This window comes from Callionymus lyra, chromosome 16, assembly GCF_982586985.1.
Source record: "Callionymus lyra chromosome 16, fCalLyr1.hap1.1, whole genome shotgun sequence".
Lineage (NCBI taxonomy): Eukaryota > Metazoa > Chordata > Actinopteri > Syngnathiformes > Callionymidae > Callionymus > Callionymus lyra.
Genome location: NC_141833.1, coordinates 5,393,884 through 5,417,944, shown reverse-complemented (window position 1 = coordinate 5,417,944; position 24,061 = coordinate 5,393,884). Strand labels below are relative to the sequence as shown.

The following is a 24,061-nucleotide window of genomic DNA, read 5'->3' as shown; positions in this document are numbered from 1 at the left end:
ACACTATGTAGTCAAGTATTTTTGTGTCCTGGGCTTGTTTACGAGCTCCGAGGGAGCGGGGAGGGGGCGGGGAAGGGGGGAGATATTGAGGCGTAAAGGTGGGGGGAGCGGTGGTTGCCAGGCGAAGAGGAGGCTGAGTCTAATGAGGTCACACCCTGGCAACCCATTGACTCCTCCTACTTAGACCCCCATCTCTCCACTCAGCTCCGTGTGTGCCCACCACCCCCTTCCTCTCCTCCCCCCCCTCGCTGACAGAGAGCTCTCCGTGGTGCTGGAAAGAGGGAAAAAAACATCCAGTCTTCAGCTACAGTGGCGGCAAAAGCAGATTAGACGCTCATGCGGGATCGGAAATCGGCCGCGACACGGAGATGCGAAGAGATACTTGGAAAGCTCCTGGCAGGGGAAAATAGTGTCAAATGAGGAGTGAAAGATGAGAGGAGCTGACGTTGTTGTGGAAGGTGGCAACCGAAAGCGGTGGGCGTGTTCTTGTTGTGATCTGTAGTTGGGAAGCCCGGTGTCATCTGCTTAAGCACTGAGTGACTGTACGGACCGGTGAGAACGAGGAGGACCGAGTTGGCACAGAGTGATCCACGGAAAAACAACACATCTTTGGATGAGGATTCACTAATACTGGACTCTTTTTTTTTTTTTTGCATATGGAAATATTTATTAGAAGGAAAGATGAAGGCGACTGCAAGCTGAAGTGTCGATCCGAGGTCCGACTTTGCTTCCACTCTGTTCTGCCTCACATCTTTTCCGAAATGAGCTGATGCGTGGAGCAGAAGTGGAACTGGGAGGTTGGCAGATTCAAGACCGGAGAGGGCTGCGTCCCCTAGGGGAAACCAAAGTGGGCATCCAATGGCACCGGTTCCTAACACCAGCAGCCCAATTCCTGGACACAGGTACTCTGACTTCTACTAGTCTTTACAATGGATGAAGGTGTCCGGGGATTTTTGCGTAAACGCGTGTTCCAGCAAAGGTCAGAGTTCACAAGCGTGTGTGGGACCGATTGGGAGAAGACAGAAGACACATTGGCAGAGACACAGCACAACTGTAAGTATTTATCCTCTCCAAATACTGTGCATAAAAAACTGTATTCCAACTGCTATCACTGTTCTGAGAAAGTTTGACCTACTTATTTACTAGCATAAAGCAAATGAATACAAGGAGCTTTTACGACATTCATTCATGCCCAGTTGCACTTAGCCGGTCTGTCATACTGCAGTGTGTGTCTGCATGTGCATGTGTGTGTGTGTGTGTGTGTGTGTGTGTGTGCGCCCACACATCTGAGCAGTGGCCCTAGCAATCTTTTTGACTTTGTGACAGGAGCATGTCCACGCTGCCCCTCTCCTGAGACAGTGTTGCCTGGAAACAGAAACACTGTGTCATTTTGATTTATTTCTAAGGCAAATTGCACATCTGTGACCCAACTGTTGCAGCTAAAGGGCACTGAGGCAGTAAACAACAGGGGAAGACGCTTCATAAAGCAGGCGTTGGGAAGATGGAGATTCACATTCACTTCAAACGGAAGAGCATGCGGAAATGACTTTGGCTTTCTAGAGATGAGTAGTATTTCACATTGATGAGTTTCGGGAGGAGCATCCAATGTGAGAGCCTGCAAAACAGTGTGATAAACAAGCTGATGCCGGTGCAGAGATCTGCCGCAGGCTTATAGGGATTAGGCAGACAGGCTTAATTCAGCTCCGACACTGAACTGCACCTTCCTATTGCTGCAACGTTCACACATCGCAATGAAGCACCTCATTGTCATTAAAACCTTTCTTCCAGCACTTTAAGGTTTGCACAAAAAGGCAGCGGACAGATTTCAGCGGCACCTGGCAGCCGGCTGCTTTGCCTCATTTGAACTCAAGAGTTCTTATCAGGCTATTGCTCATGTCTGTAAAAAAAATGTAAAAGATAAACCCATTGACCTCGGACCCTGGCTGGAGAACAGCACATGGGATGTCCAGACAATGATCAATCTCAGTTGGACGTTCAGACTCCCTCTCTGGATGCCCTCCAAGCACCCCCACCTACTCACACTCACCATGCAATGCTTCTTGCCCTTGCAGGAAAAGACACGCAAACATACACACAAACAGCCATGGCAGACCCCCTCCCCTCCCCCTCCATATGCACAATTACACCCAGTGCATTTCACATAAACAAGCATGAGTCTTAGGCCGATCTGAAAACACTGACCTACATTAAAGCAAGAGCAATGTTCCTTCTCGTCTTCTACTGCCCTCTCCAAAATAAAAAAAAACACAATAGGAAGTTGCACAATAATAAATGCTCTTATATTCCCTCCCATTATTATGTCCCTGGACTATACAAGCATGCATGCCTGTTCACATCATCAGCTGCACCTGAAGTGGCTTCTAACAATGCAATGTGCTTGTTGTTTGCATGTTTTTTTGTTTTGCATTATAAGCAAACATTTTTTTAAATTCTGTGCACATCTGCACTCATGTCATAAGGCCAATTTTAGATGCTTGTATTCCACATCGAAACATCATGAAGAAAGTGCGCAAAAGGTTAAATTGGGACAATAAAAAGGTCCTTCTGATATCTTTGCAGGTTTACAATTTACCCTTTAAGTTTATTATCTCCTCAAAAATGCTACATATTAAGACAATGTTAAAACGAGTTAGCAATTACTTTCCTGGGTTGTTGAGTCAACATTTCTGAAACCACTTTCCTTTTGTTTATCCACATGTTTTAACTACTCTAGATTTGAGGTAACAGCAGGACCACTTATTAGCTAAGACCAATAGCATTTTTCCGCAATGTTTACATGGCACAAGAAAACAGTGTGTATTTTAGGGACTATTTTATGTTCATCTTTTTTTTCCATGTAACCCATTTATTTTCAAAAGGTACATCTTACACATTGAAGTCTAATAATGAAAACAATTCAATGGTAACTCTTAAGACATGATGCAAGAATCTCTTGCTTCATGTACTACTATTGGTGCAACCTTGAAAAATCTGTTGCAATCTTTTGCTTTTATCTCAGGAAGGTCGACTCTGACAAATGAAGGTCGGAAAGTGATCTGTGCAGCGATGACAATGTAACCAGCAACAGATCCAAGGACACAACAGCTTTAGATTACCAACAGCTCCAGAGTTCTAGTAATGGAAAAGAGAGGGAAAGATATTTAAGAGGACAAAGGGAATCAATCCTGAAATTCTAAAGGACTATTTTAGTTGATTTATGGGACATTTAGCTTAGAAATAGGTAGTGGGGAGAGAAATTGATGATGTGATAGATACTATTTAAGATTAAAACAAACAGAAAAAATATATATACTCATAAGCATCTCTGTCAAAGACAGGGGTTTAACAAAATGATTATTTCATGTCACAAAATAGGCTCCAAATTAGTACAGCTGTAATTGAATACTGAACTTAAAGTTCACTTCCTGTATTTTCTCCATCTAATGAACTTGTATGACAATAGATTCTCCACTTAAATGAGCTTAGACCATGAGAAGAGGCTGGTTCAGGGTTTGCGTGATGCGAAAACCACTTTAGTGGATTTGCTTACATGGTTTAATGAGATTGTTCCTCGCCAATTACCATCAGACTCAGGTGTTTACATTTGTTTACATTCGTTTACCTGCTTTGGTCCTCGGAATCAAGGTTGGCAAACCACTTAATATCAACCATAAATCACTTCTTGTGGAATTTTTTTCTAAGTAGTCAGCCAGCATATTAATATTGTTGTCACAAGAATGATTCAAAAGTTTTGTTGTATAAGTCGATGACTTTCTTCTGTTTTTTTTAAATAAAAGTTTTAACATAATGTGATTTTTGTTTGACACAGTTCTACAAGCTGAAGAATGAAGAGTTCCAGAGAGGAGGAAACGCTTCGTTTTTTCCAGTATGTCGAGGAGAACGGGCTGAGAGCCTACAACGGCCTTGTAACTCAGAACTTGGACCAGGCCAGGAATGAGAAAAACAAGTTATTCCTGCTGGAGAAAAACGACAAGAAGCGAAAACAAGAGGAAGCAATTAAACGGTAAGCTAAAGTTAGTTTGACGGTTAAAAATAAGTTCTTGACCAATGGTATTCATCGCTACAGTGACAAACTAAGCCAGCATTTTCTTTTTATGAATAAAAAACGCCAGAGGATTAGGACCTAAAAATAAAAATAACATGGGCGAGGAGAAGAGAAGACGCAAAAGAGGTTATAAGGAATTGGGACAAGTGGCCAGAGGGTCCCTGTAGTCGGGGCCTGATGCCATATTTTGAGGATCGCAAGTTTAGACTCACGATCTATTGAGGATAATTAAATTTTCACTTTCAGTTCTTTCTTTTTTGAGACTATCCTTGGATTTAGGCCACTGCTGCTCCTTTTTTTGGGACAGAGAAGATTAAAAAAATATGCAAAGACAATGGGTGGGCTTAGCCTGGGAATCAGGATCGAGATTTATCGGCATTGAGATAAGTTGAAGCCATCGCAGGAGACCGCCTTTAGAATTTCTAGAACCCTTCTCGGCAACAATGAAGTCTCAAGCAACTAAAACAATAAGAAACAGTACAGATCTTAGATTGTGGATTTAATAACATATTAGTGTGACCGAAAAACAACATTAATCTATTTGGGCAAACCAACATTAACCCCAAATGACTTTGATTTAACAATCATTTATTTTACTGTAAAATCAATGAATCCATGCACTCTGTGAAGTTGTCCAATGTTCGGGGTGAATAAAAGTGAATGAAAGACATGAACAAACAAACCTAAAAAAGAGCGATAATAGAGGTCGCCATTGTGTATGTTTGTGTTCATGCACCAGATTTACACAAAAGCCTTTTCATGATTTCCATTATTCATTTGTTCCGACTGGGAATCGCACCCTGAACGTGTTGCCTGGAAGGCTTAGCTCTGATGTAACGGATACACGTTCAGTTTTAAAACAAACGTATGCAATATTGAAGTGCATCATCCAAGGTAAGTTGAGGTCACTCGGAAATCTCCAACTCATCGTTCTGTCGAGCTTGTTTGCAGCTGTGACTACTGGAGGAAGATTAAAGAGATGAGCTCCAGAATAGGGAGCAGATGTGAAAGAGTGTGATTAAATGGAATGTCATCAACTCAACCGTATTTTGTGCATTAGGAACTCCTGAGCTCACGCCGGTCGGCGGTTGAGTTGTCAAGTCAGACTGACCGCAGTCTGTGGTCAGACGCACTTCAAGTCTCCCTAATGCATCGTGGGAAATATTGGTTGGAAACCAAGATTAAATGTGTCTTAATTATTTCACTTGCAGGCCTAAATGAAGCTTAAACATGAACGTTAAGATGGAGAAAAAGCATTTTCATATAATCGCATTATTGTTATAAAAAACAAAAAGCAACTATATAAACAGCATAAAAGGTTATTAGAGGACAATATGTAAAGGTAACCTTTACAGAACAACGGTTAGTAGCTGGGCAAGAATCTGGGGATACGATATACAACTTCTATACGTTTCTGAAAAATTCGAAATGAATGTTACGTAAACATAATTGGAAAAAAAGAAGATTGTTTTGGTTGCCATGAATGCACCAGTTTGTTTTTAAGATCACTGAATTGTATTTGTTTTAAAGCATAAATGAATTTACAATATATTGCGTACTGTAGGAACATGGATAAACATTTCTAGTATTGTCCAATACTTACAATTTAGGGACAGCATGACTCTTGACAAAGTCTTAACTGCTTTGATTAGCTTTGAAAACTAAAAAAATCAACTTTAAAAACATCTGGAGTTCAATTTTTGTTCTTGTTTTTATGAATCCATTGTCGGCTCTAAACTGGAAACCAAAATTAATTAAAGATTAATGAAGTGTATCAATCTAACTATCTATCAATGTATCCTCCTGTCCTCAGTCAATGTCGGGATCTCACAATATCTCATTTCTTTTCACTGTAGGGGTTAAAATGACTGCCCCCCATCTAGCCGCAGGAAATTTAATTGCAATGAAAATATAAATTAAAAAAGAATATATGATTTAAAATGAATATTTAAATCGATAAAGTGCTGCAGAATAGTGAAACAATGTCAGGAAGAGTAAAAAAAAAACATCACAAATTATCGCTGTATTGATATTTTCCAACACCACTCGTAGTTAGACCTTTCCTGATAAAGATGCTCCATCACTGTGAAAAGGAATATTTAAGAAGTTTATAGTCAAATAGTAAAACCTTTCCAGACTTATGTTTTTTTGGACATGTGGACTGGACAGATAGACAGCTTTTTTGGATAAAAATGTTAAGGATATCAAATGTGGACGTTCATGAAGGTGGTCCATAGTGTTGTGAAGAGAAGAAAGCTGTGACTAAAGATTATGGTCGATAGATAGATAAAGAACACATCTAAGAAGTCAAACATCACTCTACACAAAGTGACAACCCAAAAACTTTTTTGCAAAAAAAAAAAAATGCTGACAACACAACTGTTTAAAAATACCACTTTGGTATTGATCCAAATATAGGACGGCGTCCATGGAAAGCGGCCTCCATCCGTCCTGCTCTACAATAAATGTGAGCTCTAGCCAACTCTGAAATATTAATAGTCACTAGAGAAATGGACGGAAAAATAGCTTGATTTTTCATGAGGTCCATAAGTAAGTAGGTCAATGAGATGACCCCCTTTTTTTCCAAGTTGGAGAAGAAGAATGAGCAAAAGGGAATTATACGTGTTCATCTGTGCGAATGCATGTTGCAGGAGCCAAGTGTCAGAAACTACTTGTGGAAGCAGGAAATATAGGGAAGATGGGAAAAGGGTGTGAAAGAACAAATTGACTGTGTGATTGTGTTAGGCAGACAGATTCTTGGAGCAAATGTGTTTAAGAGTCTGGGGAAAGAAAAAAAAAGCTTTTAGAGGGAGATTAAGTGTGAGCTCGATTGCAGAAGATGTGTTCTGCCTGGTGACAGCTGGGGCAGACATCGGCCAATAGGATCAGTGAATTATGTTTGAGTGAGGCGGGTCTTCCTGTCTGCTGCCGACTCTGAGCTCTGCAAGACTATCAGTAAATAAACCCAGATACGTTGAATAATATGATTATATATAGAGGTATGAATCACATTATTAAAATAAAATACTGTTTAAATGTTTTTAAATATTTTGGTGCATTATGTGAACTTAATCATTACAACTTAGTTTACTATTGTGGATTAATAACAAAGAAAATGTAACATTTAACTTCATTTATATAGCAATACCTGCATTACAACAAAATTACCCAAATGTTATTATTCATTTTGACACTTATTTTTTAACTTGAATTGCACTTTTTATTGTTTTATTGTGAAACCTTTCTGAATAATTTGCAAAAAATATGTTTGTCAATATAAATGTTATTATTATTCAAATATTTTTAAATTGCATTTATTTTACAGCATACATCAGAAGTAGCAGAACATTTACTTTGGCTGTGCTTTGCTAGAAGTTTTCATCAAATGGAAGGCAGTAATATGGACAATTGCTTAAAAATCAAGATAAATCTAAAAAGATTGCTAAAACATTAAATGCTATTTCATTTCGATTTTTTTTTTTTTAAGTATTTAAATGAATAAAAAATGTAATTTACAATTACAATTCAGCTTTATTAAATCCTCTTAATGTAATAACATGGAAAATTGGGGAGCTCAAAAAAGAGAGATTCAGACTATTTTATGTGATTGTTGTTCACATATAGAGCCAAAGTGGTCCTGGTCCACCTATGGTCCGTCTTCTGGCCAATCACTGGGCAAATACACTATAAATAACCAAGTCACCACCGTTCCAGTCACACCCACTCAGATACACAAAGTCAACGTTAGTTTCATAAACAGCCTTTCTCTCCTCATCCTTCCTTTTTCTCTTTCTTCACTTTTAACAGAATGACTCATAGAAATATGAAACGGGTTGACGTCTCAACGCTGCTCAGTAACTCGAGTCTAAACCATAGTAATGCACTCAGGATCACTTTAAATAAAACTCCCCAGGGATGCATCATTTTGAATCATCCAATTATATTCACCGCTTATCTCAAGGCTGAAATGCCTGCTTTTTTTTTCCAGCAGACCGCAGGCAAATGTAAACCGACAAAGTGGGTTGTCAGGTGCGCCTTATTTTACAAGCCACACGTGTGCTTTTGTTATTGTTGCCGGGTGCAACTGTTGCTAGGCAAAAACAAGTCCCAGCACCTTCTGCTCAGCAGCTGGCCAGGAGGGAGTCTCTGTCAGCAAACTCTTCTGACACGCATGCATATGGAAGCCCATGTGTTCATACATGAAACATGCCAAGACGCGAGTTTGCAAGTAGACGTGCGAGTGCGAAGATGTCATACAAAAAACATGACCTGCTGGACGAGTACACAACTTTCCACGAAACCGTCACAGGTTTGACACACACACACGCAAACACACACACTGCCACCTTCCTCCGCTGCCCCTGCTTTCAGACATCATTAACAATCCATTCATCCATTTATAGAGATTGATTGTGTACAGGCGGACTTCCGTGTTGTCACTGTGTGTGTGTGTGTGTGTGTGTGTGTGTGTGTGTGTGTGTGTGTGTGTGTGTGTGTGTGTGTGTGTGTGTGTGTGTGTGTGTGTGTCCTTCCTCGCCCCCGTGCTCATCTGGGGTTAAACACAAATCAATGACCTAGCCTGATTCTAGGACACATCTGATGACGCTAATTGAAGTGTTTTTAGGACTGATGCACACACATGTCTACACACACACACACACACATGCCTACACACACTAACACACACAACAGCATGTGAGATAGTAAGAGTGCGTTTTGACACAGGGACAACGATATGATATATTGGGATATATTGTGATACTTTAGGGTACGAGTCCTTGACTCTGATGTTACAGAATCCACGGACCAAATCACTTTTGACCAAGTTGTAACTCCTTTTATTTGTTTTGGAACCAAAATATGTCCAAACTAAAAGCAGCATTAAAAGCTGCTAGAGTCGACTGTATCCTCTCATCCTCAGTCATCGCCGGGATCTGGCGGGATTTGATTCTTTCTTTTGGCTGCAGAGGACGTAATGACTCCTGACATCTAGTACCCGGAAATTTAATTTCGACACAAAAAGGAAAAAACACTATGAATATTCTTTTAGTTCATTGTAAATAAATTAAATAAAAAATCGAATTATTTTATATTAACCACAATTAAATGAACTGTAAATAATTAATTTATGGTAAAAAATAAATCATATTTTTAAAAGTTTTAATATTTTTTAATTGAGTAACATTTATACAATTGATCCAGTGCTGTCGAATATCAATAGAATATTGTTAAAAAAAATATTGCGATGTACTGAAGTGTTATATTATTTTTAACGACCCAATAAGATATGTCAAAATATTTGTGTAAGGTCTGGCAAGTATGTAATTCCATCTAGAAACTGCAATTCTAAATATATAAAAATACCTTATATGTAATGCAGAAGTCCTTGGATGATACATCTTGTGGTTTTTTTTGTGTGTTTTCAGGACGGGTGAGGACATAACCATCGAGGGGAAGCACTTGCGAATGGGTTCGATCACCATGCCGGACCCGCAGGAACGCATGCCCATCCCGCACCCTCACGCCCTGGCCTGTGGTCAGGGCTTCTCCGTGCGCTCCCAGTCCCTCCACTCGGTGGGCGGTGGGAACGGTGGGGGAGGAGAGGAGGAGGTCGGGAGCCCGACCTCGAGGAAACAACCTCCGCCCAAGCCCAGGAGGGACCCGGCCACCAAGCTGAGCATGTCGTCCGAGGCGGTGGACCACAGTCCCGTGTCCACCTGCCGAGGGGAGCGCTGTGACGGTGAGTGTTGGTGGCACTTCACACCCGACTGTGGGGCTATAAATAGCTCCTCTCTGCAGTGCCCTCTTCGACTCGGGTGCTCCGACAATGACAACTGCTGCTCGGTCCAAACTCCTCACCGCTGAGGCCGGCCCCGTGACAATGACGTTACATTAAACCCTTTTGTAATTGGAACACTTGAACGGACTCCCAAAACACAACAGTGCTTAAGAAGCTGAATTTGCATAAACGTTGACAACTAAATTAGAACACAACACAATTACAACCTCTAATGGATTGCTCAAGAGAAGGCTTGTGTATTTATACTATTGAATCAATTCAGTTTGTGTTTTTTCATACGAATTAGAATCATGGTTTGTTGCTAAAGTTGAAAGAATATACTCATTACTATACAGTTAAAATAAAACACACTTCAATAGTACAAACCTCTGCCAAGGAGATTACAAATAAATGTGTTGACAAGGAATCACATTTTATATTGATATTTTGACAATATCCTGATTAACTGATAACGCAAAATTGACAAACATTCCTTACTATTCAAACTTTCCTAAGATGGTCCCCCCAAAATATTATCTTACATCACTGGGTGTTGAGAATTGGATTACTTACACATAAGGTACGAATTAAAAGTAATATACTCTTTTTTGGTAACCAATGTGGAAACCGAAATCTCTTGACTCACTCAAATGTTTCAAAAGAGTCCCTCATGACCATGTTTTGGACTTTTTGAGTTTCCCCCTTCTGAAATCTCATCGAACGAGAGGTTACGAGAGCAGACTCCATTATGACATAATAATGGTTTCACTCCACCTCCAGCTAGCTGTAATCATGCCAGGCTTTGTTTATACAACGAGTGGGGGTGGAGACTTCTGGGATTGATGACCTGCGGTGACAGACATCGATGATTGACCAATCACAGTAGAGTAGATGGAGTTATGTCAAATTGGATTCAATCTCTAGAAACAGAGTACAATAGAGGTCCAAGATCTATTTAAGAGACACTTAAAGATCAAATACCAAATTCTGTGAAGCTACAAAATCCTCAGTAGCTGCTTGACTTGTGGAAACAACTCAGAAATTTGTCAGTCACAAGTGTTTATCTCGATTAATAGAGATAAAAAGGAGTTGTTGCATAATGTTAACATTCATTACACTTAAAAAAAAAAAAATTCTGCTGTGGCAAAGTATTGTAATTAATGTGGCCCGACTCGGTGCTTAAAAGTGGGAAGACTAGATTAAGAGATGCCAAAATAAAGACCCCCCCCTGCGGCGATATGTGGCCTGTTTGAGGGTACAAACATGGCATGCCTATTTGGAGATGGAAGGAAACGAGGGCATAATTAAAGTGCATTAATTTAGCGGAATACATTCTTTGATGAATATAATTGAATTTAATTGAGCAGAGAGATGTGTCCCCAGACAGCTTTGGACTGCAAACAGCTCTACTTTAAAAGGAAGAATTGTGCTCTAGAAAGTAAAATAATAAAAAGTATATAAACGTTATGAGGGTCTACAGAAGCAGCCGCTCACATTCATCACGGCAGCACTGATGTGCAGGGAGTCGCCCCAGCTCTGACTCAGATTGGTGGGGATCTTTTTTCCATGTGCACACAGATCTTCCTGGGCACCACGGCAACCATCCCACTAGAAACAAGACCCCCCGTAGCACAGCCAATCAGAACGCACGTCAGCGGCGGCACCCAATGGCGGCGTAGAGCCGGTCGAAGTCTGAGGCCCGGGCGGCCAATGGCGGCTCGACTGTGGGGGTGTCCCTGCGTGAGAGGAGGGTAGCTCGCGCTGTAGCTGGTGCGGTGGCAGGAAGGGGCGGAGCTTGTCTGAGTAGGATTCATTCAGGAGGAGTGATTGACCTAGATTCTGCCTCCCTAGGAGGGGGGGGTGGGGTGGGCTACTGCGGGTAAACACATTCAACACAGGGGGTGGTGGGGTGGTGGGGGGCAGTTGTGAGGGAAGGATGAGGTGTACAAGATGTTTGGATGGAAACATCAGTGGTGCTGAAACGGATCTGCAGCACAAATCTGGGTAACCTAGAAATGTACATTATTTTTTTATTCAATAAAAACAATGCATAGATTTTTGAGAATCTTGAGATCATGATTTCCTAAGGAAAAATGCAGCAGGCATTCCATAAATAAAATTAAAACTGTAACTTTAAAATTAACTATAATACATAATAGATTTTAGACATATTATGCACTTTTCAACATCATATTTCGATATAATGTTTCCTAATTGACTCAAAGTACTATTCATAGATGCAAGATGAAAAAAAAACCTGAATATATCGCTAAATAACGGTTGTACTGCAGTCCTAGATTAGAATAAGTGACAGATTAAGGCCCATGTTACCAGTGCGAAGCAGGAGCAACACAAACTGTGACAAAACGGTTCACAGAACACCTACACATGTTGTTGTTGTCGAGCTCCTGCGCTCCTCTCATGCACAAATGCCCTTTTAGAGCAGTTTGTGACGTGAAAGACATTTTCACACATGGAAGCTTTCGTCTTTGATAAGTAGTTACGACTAATACTAACCGGTATCGCCTCTTGAGCTAGAATGGAGTCACGACACAGTTCGTATCTACTCTTATATCCTCTTCTTTTCACAGCCTAATCATCTAAATAAACAATTGTATCAGGATGAATAATCTTCTTAACTTTAAACATATTTTAAAATAATGCCATAATGTGGCTTAATTATCTCTCATTTATTAAACAGCCTTCCCCATTTGACAAAATTGCCAATATGTCACACGACTATAATGCCAAGGCTGTAAACTAAGGGTGCCGATAGGATTTAAAGTCATTTCCTAGATACATTCATTCATTCATTTTCCTTTAACCCTTGTGTTGTCTCAGGGTCAAGGTGAGGCAAAACAATGGATACCACAAATACATTTGTTTCAAATACCTTGACCGAGGGGAGACACAAGGCTTAAAAGATACAATACTTTATGCAAGGTTCTTCAGTGTTATAAATTGAAATCTGACAGATTTGTTGAATTAAACAGAATGAGCTGATAGCATAGTTAAGTTGCCAGAGATACATTATTGGCCTGTTAAAAATGAAGCTCACTTTAATTTAAAAATACAATTTACCATCTGTATTAGGTAAAGAAAAGGAAATCAGTGCAGCCCCTACTTAAGTCTTTTTAAATCCAATAAAAAGCAACCGTTGACCAATAACTTCCAAGCCTATGATAAGAGATATATTTCCCAGGAGTACCACAGCACAGAATCAACCAGAATTGTGCTCATTTCTCACTGCCTTTTGGGTCTCAAGATAACACAATGAAGGTTGTTGTCTCCGTGTGCTTAATCAAACGGCGCAAAATCATGTCGAGAATTCCAACCGACAGCAGTGAAGTCAACATTAAGCGGGACACAGATCGAATTAGTTTGACTGTGTGGCATGGAATGTGCACATGCTTGTCCTAATTTTGTGATACCAACATGATCAAATGTGAAAAATCATGTATGTGCATGAGCACCCGAGCATGTCTGGGATGTTGGTGAGTCATGCAGTAACAGGAAGTCCATGCGTGCGTCTAGGCCATCTGTGGGCTGAATTATTGAAAGTTTAAAAACCTGCTGCCTAGAGATTTCAGACAAGGGCTGTCGCCTTAACTCCTCACAACCACCAATCATATATAGGGCCACACTGACACAACAAATCCATTTCCTGACCTAGAAATTTACAGAGAGGAGTAAAGTGTTATTGGAGTAGGAATTTATTATAATTCCCCTTCCACTGTATTCGGCTGAATGCTAACGTCAATGCACCACATCTAAAGAGATTCGCTCTGCAGTGCTACGTCACCACTATCGGAAAGAAGCTCCACAGTGTGTGTGTGTGACCTAGATACAATACTCTCATATTGCTCTACTGCTGTATATGTGACCTACAAACATGCATATGCCTCAACTATTCCCACATATCTGACTCAAGAAAATGCTCTCAGCAAAACATGTTGACCTGAATCTGATCCAAATAACTGCATTATTATCATTAACCATTTGTTGGACGTTCAAAAAAAGAGTTTACAAGAGATGAATGTCCATCATGGTTGTCATTCACCGAGGTCATGGTTACCCAAGTGGTTTAAAGTTGAGTCAACTGGACTGTGTAGATTTCTAGGAAGACGTTTCACCTCTTAGGAACTGAAGGAACCAGAACATAGTCCAGTTTGTAAGGGGCTGTACGGGACAAAATTCATTCTAGACCTCTTACACACATATATACTCATTTTTACACACATATACAGTATACTCACTCTTACACACACATATACTCATTCTTACACACATACGTATATACTCATTCTTACACACATATACAGTACACTCACTCTTACACACATATATACTGACTTTCACACATATATATACCCACTCACATACATATAATGTATATATATATATATATATATATATACACAGTCTCTGCACACATATATACTGACTTTCATACATATCTATATCAACTCTCGCATAAATATATACTCACTCTACACACATATACTCATTCTTACACACATATACAGTATACTCACTCTTACACATGTCTTAACAAGAAGGAGCTGTCTCGTCTGCAGTTGATTCAGAACTCTGCAGCGAGAATTCTGACCCGCTCAAGTAGGAGAACTCACATTTCTCCGATCCTTAAAACTCTTCACTGGCTTCCAGTTTCTTTCAGGATCAACTTTAAAATTCTGGTTCTTACTTTCAGAGCTATTCATGGTCAGGCTCCTCCTTACATCACTGATCTGATCCAGCCTTACACCCCAGCTCGGGCTCTGAGGTCTGTGGTTCAGAATCTACTTATGGTTCCACGCACACGGCTCAGGACCAGAGAAGAGAAATCTTTTCAGGCTGTTGCTCCTAAGCTTTGGAACAATCTTCCTCTCTCTTTGCGCTTGATGGAGTCTACTGACTCCTTTAAGAAACATCTTAAGACGTTTCTATTTGTTCAGGCTTTTCCTTGAATTTCTCGAACTCCTGTGTTGTTCTCGGTGTTGTCTTGATCTTTGAAGTATGTACTGTTTTGAGTATTGTTTTGATTGTTAAAGCGCTTTGTGACCCTGGTCTCGAAAAGCGCTATATAAATAAATATTACTTACTTACTTACTTACACACATATATACTCACGCTTACACACATATATACTCACTCTCAAGGTAGTATATATGTATGTCGTTCCAAAGCTTAGGAGCAACAGCCTGGAAGGATTTCTCTGCGGTGACACTGTGGCTAAACTGCCCGTGTCATCTCTGTTTTGTGGGGGATAACAATGGGCTACCAAAACAATGGGCTCCATATCTTTTGCGATGTATTCCACGGTCCAATCTTGAGCCAAATACATATTAAACAGAGTTTTAGGCAACATGACATGCCCTTTAAAAATAACTATTGTCATTCTGATCGTCTCTCCAGCTCAAGATTGCAGCGAGGACTGCAGGAGGGTGCCCCCGCCCAAGCCCAAAAGGAACCCAAACACACAACTCAGTGTTTCCTTCGACGAGTCCTACATCAAGACACATGGGGGCGGTGGAGTTTGCCCAACAAGACCTCTTCACCAAGTCACATCCCCGCTTGAACGCAACTGCTCTCCACCGCAGAGTGATGAGAGCCCGACCGACGACTGTGAAGACGAACCGGTCTACATAGAGATGGGCGGGATTGACGTCGGCTCTAGAGAACTTTTCAAGAGTGAGGACGAAGAGCCCGGCGAGTCGGTGTACGAGGAGATGAAGTACCCCGCTCTTGACGATATGGAGTACCGCACTGACCCTATTGGATGTCGCTCGGCGTGTCCCACTCCTGCACCTTATGACCCTGAACCTCTGAGCCGTTGCTCCACACCTCGGAACATTCCTCTCTGCGATATTCCTGCGCCTTTTCCTAACTTGCTCACACACCGACCTCCTCTGCTGGTGTTCCCCCCAGCGCCCGCTCAGTGCTCACCCAACTCGGACGAGTCCCCCCTCACCCCTTTAGACGTAAACAAACTCCCGATGATGGAGAACCAATCGTACAGCAAATCGCCAACTTCTTCGAACGAGCCCCCGAGTTCAGCGCACCTCCGCCGGGAGCTCACAGCCACGCCGACCCTGACCGTCTCCGGACGTTCCTCGGCGCCTCCGTTGCCCTGCACGCTTTACAAATCTTCCTCATCCTCCTCGTATCAGCGCAGCCACTCCGCCTGCCCGTCGCCGGTCAGCATGGGACGTTGTCTCACGCCGTTGAGCCTTATGCGCACACCTCCGTTCGACGCTTCGATGCCGTTCCCGGGAGGTCTGCCCCGGAGTGCCTCGGCCACGCCGCACGGAAAAGGTTCCCCGCCTCACGATGGCGCGGGACGTCTACACGGGTCAATGCAGAATGTGTCCACGGGGCGTTCACGAACACCCACCAGTCCGCTGGATGAACTGACCAATTTGTTCACAACTGGCAGGAACATGTTGAAGAAGAACAGCAGTGGACGGAAATCAAAAGAGCCTGGAGAGAGTAAGTTATTTCACTTCATTTGATGCCAACTGTATTGACAATTTGAATTCCAATGACTGTATTATGACTTTATTTTATAAACCGTGAAACTATAAAAACACTGAGACAGGGCATACCTCCACCAATGAGCTCTTTTCAGACTTAAAAGACTTACAAACAATATGAGCAAGCAACCTTATTATTTAATTGTATTGTCTTACAGCAAAACCCAAGCTCACTAGTTCGAACATGAAAATCCAGTTAAGTAGCAACAATAAAAAAAATCTTGTCCACCCTTTGGCAAGGCTAATCATAGGTCATCAATCATTGCCATATGGCAACAGTCATTACATCCAATGACTGAGGATGAGAGGATACAGTCCACTTCATCAGATTTTAAACCTGGTGTTTGAACATATTTTGGTTTCAAAACAAATGAAAGCAGTGGTGACTTGATAAAGAGTCATGTGGTCTGTAAATTCTGCAACACCAGAGTCAAGTACTCAGACAATAATACAAATATATTATGTTCCTAAAGAATCAAAATATATCCTATTGTTGCCCCTGTATCAGATTAGATAAAAACTTTATTAATCCCTCTGGATATCCTGTTCGGTAAATCAGTAACTCTACGATACATATATGTGTAGTATCGCCAGATTCTTTCCAATACACACACCTCGTGTTTAATCCATTTACAGTTTAGGTAGAAACATTCAAGGGTCAAAAAGGTTCAACATTTGACTGTGCAGATGCAGTTTCCCCAAGACAAAAAAAAAAGCCTATGCAAACACAATTTAACCAAACGCAAGTAACCCTGCAAATCCCTGTTTTGCATCAGAGAGTAGAGAAGCAAGTAAATTAGGAGGCTGTACGCCAAATGAATCACTTTCAGCAGCAGCATGCCAATGTTGGTGTCTGTCTGCACCCTTACACCGGTTTAATCTAGACCCTGGGAGCCAAGTCGGATACAGATCCTATCATTAAATCTGAAGAGATTAGAGGTCTGAGCAGACTGCAGTCATGTCAAACCCTCTCATGGCATTAGTCCACCGGACAGCATTATTTCTAAATATGTAATGCAAAACACCATCTTTAAATACTGATGGCCCCCTCCACCACACCAGAATCAATGACACTAGCAAATGGAACTGTCTGGTTTAAACACACACTACAGCAAATTAAATCCAGCAGGATTAACAAATCACTCTTTAAATACAGATTTTTAAAGTTTAAGTGCAGTGTCAGTATCAATGTTAGTCAACATAATGTAGATTTAGGGTCTCTACATGATGAATTTGGATTTACAGTGTGAAAAGCATTTGCTAATGTTTTAAAAGCACCATTAAACTCAAAAGAATAATCATAAAAATGCATCTAATGAACTGCCGTTAATGTGTCGCCTCGTCTTCAATGTTTGTAATCATTGTCATTTCTAGCTCAACAGAATAGTTAGAGATCTTTTTAAAATATAAAAATATATAAGAATATATAAATGAAGTTATAATATATATAAAAATGATCACAGACACGTATTCTTCTAAGAGCCTTTTGAAGATCATTTAAAAGTGTATGTGAACTGAATCCTCTTAGCAACTACAACATAGCAACAGCAGAAGAAGAAGAAATCCTTGTTTCTTATTTGCGGTTTTCCTCCCTTTGGATGGCGCAGCCAATCAGAACTCAGGGCATGTCAGGCTGAGCAATGAGCTTCTCGTGAGGACTCCACTCGTATCCACACCTGATCACAGATTCACACACTCTTTTCTGTCCAATTAGCCTTCACTCCTACTCGTGGCCGAGCCAATGGCGTAGCTGTAGCAGGCAGAAGCTGACAAACGGGATTCATTTGTCGACTTGAATATGAATGCTAACTACAATATAAACCATCCCCAGTGACTTGCTAATGAGACCTTCAAGGCTTATGTAAACAATTTGCTCCATATATCGCCTCTAATAATGAGGATTTTCAATTAAATATTTACGGCCCATATGGCATTTGACACGTCTCTTTCAACCCTGGGGTTGACTTCGGCTGATAAGTGTTGTAATTACAAGCAAGGCGTTCACACCTCGCGCAATAAATACTTCATTCATGAACCTGACATATTTTTCAGTAGGTGAAAAACGGCAAGAGCCGAGCTGACCCACTTACCTAGTGGGTAGCTGCTCATCCGACTCACGCTCTTTCACACGTACACGAGCACAGATTCTAATAACATGTATGACTCATGCAGGGACGAGGCCGCCGGCTAGATCCTGTGTGTTGAACCAACAAAAAATGTCACAGGAAGATAATGTAAAACTTTTAAATGAATGTGATGCATCACGTTATTTATTAACAACATTTGATGTGATAAACATTTAAAAAACAAATGATTAAATGTTCATACACCTCCATGTATGTTCTAAAAGAAGAAGACAAGGTAATTTGTCTGCAAAATGTTGATGACCCATTTCAAAGTATGTATTTATGGCAATGACCTTAAACTAACTACCGTTTAACTTGTTCGCTCCTTTTCGAAAATGTACTAGATTACTTCACACTGACTTCTGGTTTCTAGGTCGCACCCTACTTTACATCCTAGTTAACCCCTTTAGCCAGCTCAGGGTCAAGGTGACCCGAAGGCCCTAGATAAATGTGTTTGAGGTATCCGTTGTGTTGTCTCTGGGTCAAGGTGAACTCCCTGGCTTCCAGAAATACATATGCAGTGGTGAACGTTGTTCACATTGACCCAGAAGCAACGCAAGGGATACAACAGACACATTTATTTTAGGGCCTTCGGGTCACCTTGATTACACAAGGGTTAAGTATTACTTATAACATTTTAGTCCTTAACATAAATTGCAAAATAGTGAGTAGTTATTCTAGATGAAAATCCACTTAAAAATAAAAAGATATAAATCAAGTCTTGACTTTATGGTGGACTGAAGGTCCATAAAAGGTATTCCCAATGTCTTGCTGCACTCACTCAAGAGAAAAATGACGATTACAGTGATCTAATTGACTTTCATCATCCATTTGTTCCGAAATAATAGCTGTCAAAGAAGCAAAATCTGGGAAAAGTAAGCTCCTGTCGACATCTAGTGGCCATTTTGAAGTAATGCATATCCGACACAATCATTTATATCATCACCAATTGTGCAGCGCAGCATTGACAATGTATAACTTATGCAAGGGTGAACTTCATTTATAATTGATGGATGTGTTTTTTTTTTTTTAAAGGTGAGGCCAAAAGCAAGTCCCACAGCGAGTCGAGGCGTGAAGGCAAGGACCGCCACAGTCACAGCCACAGCAAAGAGTCCAAGAGGGAGTCAAAGGATCGGCACAGCAAAGAGTCGTCTCACCGGAGAGACCGAGACAGAGACCGAGACAAGGAGCGATCGAGCACTTCAGAGCCAGTCTCCCACCGGCGTAACAGCAAAGAGCACAAGGGTGACGTTGAAGGACCATCTCTCCGGAAGGAAAGCAGGGACCAGGGTTGCAGCAGCGTAGAACCCATCCTTGTGAGGCGAGATTCCAAAGATAGGAGCCCGGCCGATCCCGTCCCGGCCACAAGGAGAGACTCAAAAGACAGAGGGATGAGCAATGGGGAGCTGATGCAGAGGAGAGATAGCAAGGATCGAACAGGAGGTCACGGAATGGAGTCTCTGCTAAAACAAGACGGCAAAGACAGACTTCTAGATCCACCCCCCGAGCTGCTACCAAGACAAGATAGCAGAGAAAGGTCCCGGAACGGTTTAGAAAGCAGGCAGGACAGCAGAGAGAGGCTTCTGGATCAGCCGCCGGAACTCATACCTCGGCAGGAAGGGAAAGAGAGAGTCAGGAATGGTTTGGACTCGAAACATGAGAACAGAGATAGACCACCTGAGCTTCTCCCAAGGAAAGATAGCACAGACCGAGCGAGGGCAGTTGAATTCAGGTACGATAGCAAAGACCACCACCCCGATTTATTGCCAAGACAGGATAGCAAGGAAAGAGCAAGAAATGAAAACGAGCACAGGCATAACGGGAGGATAGACCAGCCGCCCGAGATCATTCCCCGACAAGAAACGTCCAGGAACGGCAAGGACCGATTCATCCTCGAACCCAAACATGATGGAAGAGATAGACTCAACGGAGATCTGCCTCCTCCTCTCCTCCCCAGACAGGACAGCAAAGACCTCAGTCGCACTGGCCTTGAAGTCAGAAGAGACAGTAAAGACAGGAGCCTGAACGGCTCTGATAATCATCATTACGACGTCAAAAGCACCAGGAGCCCAACATCAAAGGAGTACACGGGTGACAAGGAACGAGGATATAAATCTGACGGCACACCTCGGCGAGACAAGAAACCCAGTTTCAGCATGGACCAGTCAAAAGCACAAGACAGGAACGGAAGCACAGTGTCGGGACATCATTCGACTACCACCACGCCTACTCACGTCAGATCTTCTGGCAGTCCTCCAATGACTGTGGGAACAGGAAATGGTGAGTGTTTGAAGTTAAAAATACATTGCAACTAATCTCCCGAGATACAAAGTGTTGCCTTGAAATATTCCTGACTTTCTTTTTTTTTTGTCTTAAGATTTGAAAACAGCACCAAAGTATGCTCGCTCGCCGTCCATGACAGCCAATCCGTCGCCGAAGGGAACGCCACAAAGAAGAGCCACAGAGTCACACGAAAGCCAGGTATTTATCCTGAGACGTTTACACACCATTTAGAAACATTTCTAATTATTAATACTAGTTCAACTCGACATAAGACTTTTTAAATATATATGGAACAGAAATAAACAGAAACAGAAATAAAGTGCTTTAATAAGCATCATATTTTAAAATAGAATGTATATAAAAATGAAAAAAAATACACAATTTATGTTTATGGTTTAATAATTCCTTAATTTGCATTTGATGTCGTTTAATCTAAATGTAAAAATAAATTAAATGTATTTTTGTATTGAAAACTTTTTTATATATAAAATAGCATAGAATGAAATTTAGACTACATCTTATTTTAGATTGTCTATTATTTATTTGTAATTTTCCCATCTTGTTTTTGGATTGATGGTCGGGATAAGCCCAAGTATATAATATGGTCAATGAGCAAATTCAATCGCTCAATCCATCTCCATTAAATAACCAACATAAATATGGAAGAAATAAATTCGAAAATGTGAATGGAAAAAAATCATAAGATGTATAGACAAATAAATAAATATTGTAATGGAACATAAATTGTAACAAAGAGCCACATGAACAGATTCAAGCATTTATATCGTCATTAAGATCATTTGTATACTTTAGACTTTCTTTATGGTCATTGCACAGAACAACACAGCAGTGAAAACTGGCAACAAGAGCTTTTAAAAAGCATTTACGAAAATATAATCTTTGAAAATGATATCCATTCATTATTGTATGAATCCTTGGAAATGTCATCATTTATATAATATAAAAACATCGTATGACATTTTCAATTCAATCATTCCGTCACAAAATATTTATTTATTTATTTTAAGAATTGTGTAGAAAGTTGGGGTTTTTCTTGTGTAAAACAACACTAATAAGAGTATATTCCATTTATTTACCTTGTCTTCGTTGTTGCCTCCAAAGCGGAAATCAATCACGTCTGCACAGGTTCATCTGATTCGATTTTAGCAAGCCTTGCCAACAGCGCCACTCGCAGCCCGCAGAGTGTAACTACATCTCTTTGAGAGTAAAATCTATTATTTGTAGAAACCTTTGAACAAGGGCGCATTTTAACAAATCTATTTTTGCTCCACAGATTCCTCAGATGCCCTGGATGTGCGGTGACTCGACCATGTTGGATCAGATTGAAAGAAAGCGCAGCCTCTGCATGGAGATCTGCTCCAAACAACACCCTCACCTGCAGAAGTTCCAGGAGAAGCCTCAGACCACGGACAAGCATGAAGACCGACACCCGGAGAAGAACCAGTGCAAGCTAGAGAGCGCTGCCGTGCTCCCTCCCTGGAGCAAACACAGTGGGGCCAAAAAGATTCGACCCCCTCCTTATCCTACACAGAAAACTGTATTCTGGGACACCGCCATCTAACACATCTTCCCCACTCCATCCTAAATCTTACCCCCCAACACACACCCCTCAAATAACCCCCCACTTGGGTCATCTGAATGGCCGGTACAACAAGAGGGGCGACGCTTGTTGATGTCAAAGGACAAATGGTGATAACCATAGCAATATATCTGCTTGTTCAGGTCGTCATGTTTTTATTATCATTGCTGGTGATATTTGATATTTTTATATTTCCTGTGACTGGATTCTTGTAACATAAACAAGTAGAATAGATATTTGATGAATAGATATTTTCTAAATCACATGGAAGTTACAAGCAGCATAACTGATGTACAGTAGATTCAATCTAACGCATTTCCGTTCTTTCAATTCAAAGCATAACCAATCAAGTCGTGTAGCATAAATCTATCGAAGCTGTCGCCACGCAAGCGTAGACCGAGAGTGTTACTGTGTCTGCGTATAACATGTTCACCGTGAATAGTGAGATGATGTGTTGTTGCTTTGTCTTCTGAACTATTGAAATCAAACACCCGTCAAAGTCCTGCAAGAGCTTTATACTGACTAGGAGGGTGGGTGTGGGTAGTAAATTAGAACATACTGTATTAACAATTAAGGTTCCAAAAATACTAGCCAAAGCATGCTACAGGAAGACAATGGTGTGATTGCATATATTACATATGGGCTTGGTGGCAATAGCTGGTGAACACTAGTGTCCTTACCTTGCCTCGCACACTGCAAGCACCGTTACACAGTGTAAATACTTGACGCCAACATCCAGCCTGTACAATCAACACCCGAGCTTTTACAACATCTCCTCATTCCGATAGCAGATTATAAGAGCCATATTCACTCCATCCATTATGCTTTAGATATATATTTTTGAAATGAATCTAGCAAAGTTTAACGGCTTGTAGGAAATGAAAACATTTTGAAAAATATCCCAGATTTGGCTAGCAGGCTTTTTTTTATTTAGCTTAATTTGTATAAGGACCTACAGCGTTGCAACAGAAGTTAAGGGGGTTGTACAAGAGCCTAAAATTAGGTTTTGGCTTTGATAAATAAAAATCTGCACTACTAATAACCATCCATCAAACGTCCTGCCCCCGGTCCCCCCAACTCCCCCGCCGCGCTTCCCCCTCTACCTCAACCTCTTACTTCACCTGAATCAGTTTCCTTTTGCACAATGAAATGCAATGTCAACATTGCCAAAACAGTCTGGGCTTGACGGATGTGCAAGTGCAGTACCCCCCCACTCTGGTGAGACTCTACAGAGGTCTGTTTGTGTTGTACCTGTTTGTGAGTCTGTGTGTGCCGGGGAGAAAGAGTGTGTGCCAAGCAACACTGTATGCAAGTTTAATATTTAAAAAAAAAAAAAAAGAAAAAGAAAATAAATATGATTGTTTGAAGATATTCACTTTGCTCGAGCCACTTTTTTTTTTTCTTGGTGGGTGAAGCTTGAAAATGTAATAATGATGATGTACAATCTTGTGTATAAATGTGCACTGTGAAAAAGTTAGAGAGAGCACCACACTGTCAGAGTCCTCTGTCTTATTGCACTGAGTGTTCTCTTGTTTTGTGTAACAAAAAATGGAAAAGGGAAAAATATGCGGAAAAGAGTAATGTATACTGATTGTCACTTGGGTTCCGTGGAGAAAGTAAATAAATATGAAGTTGAAATCTGCTACCTGTGTGTGTTCAGTTTTGTGATGCATT

The 24,061-nt window shown here is 41.0% G+C and overlaps 1 protein-coding gene across 1 annotated transcript; it reads left to right on the top strand.

Moving 5' to 3' along the window:
- Positions 1-337: 337 nt before the first annotated feature.
- Positions 338-24,028, top strand: nyap2b (neuronal tyrosine-phosphorylated phosphoinositide-3-kinase adaptor 2b). Its single transcript, XM_087810815.1, has 7 exons — positions 338-1,053; positions 3,830-4,024; positions 9,493-9,806; positions 15,261-16,334; positions 19,540-20,784; positions 20,882-20,985; positions 22,082-24,028. The coding sequence occupies exons 2-7, from the start codon at positions 3,846-3,848 to the stop codon at positions 22,367-22,369; spliced, it is 3,204 nt and encodes a 1,067-aa protein (XP_087666941.1). The 5' UTR covers positions 338-1,053; positions 3,830-3,845; the 3' UTR covers positions 22,370-24,028.
- Positions 24,029-24,061: the final 33 nt, after the last annotated feature.

What these genes read in the sequence shown, in the direction of transcription:
- nyap2b (XM_087810815.1), top strand. Translation starts at nt 3,846, where the DNA reads ATGAAGAGTTCCAGAGAGGAGGAAACGCTTCGTTTTTTCCAGTATGTC. An exon ending in CCGAGGGGAGCGCTGTGACG is followed by an intron (nt 9,807 to 15,260) that starts GTGAGTGTTGGT and finishes TCGTCTCTCCAG; the next exon opens with CTCAAGATTGCAGCGAGGAC. An exon ending in CAGAGTCACACGAAAGCCAG is followed by an intron (nt 20,986 to 22,081) that starts GTATTTATCCTG and finishes TTTGCTCCACAG; the next exon opens with ATTCCTCAGATGCCCTGGAT.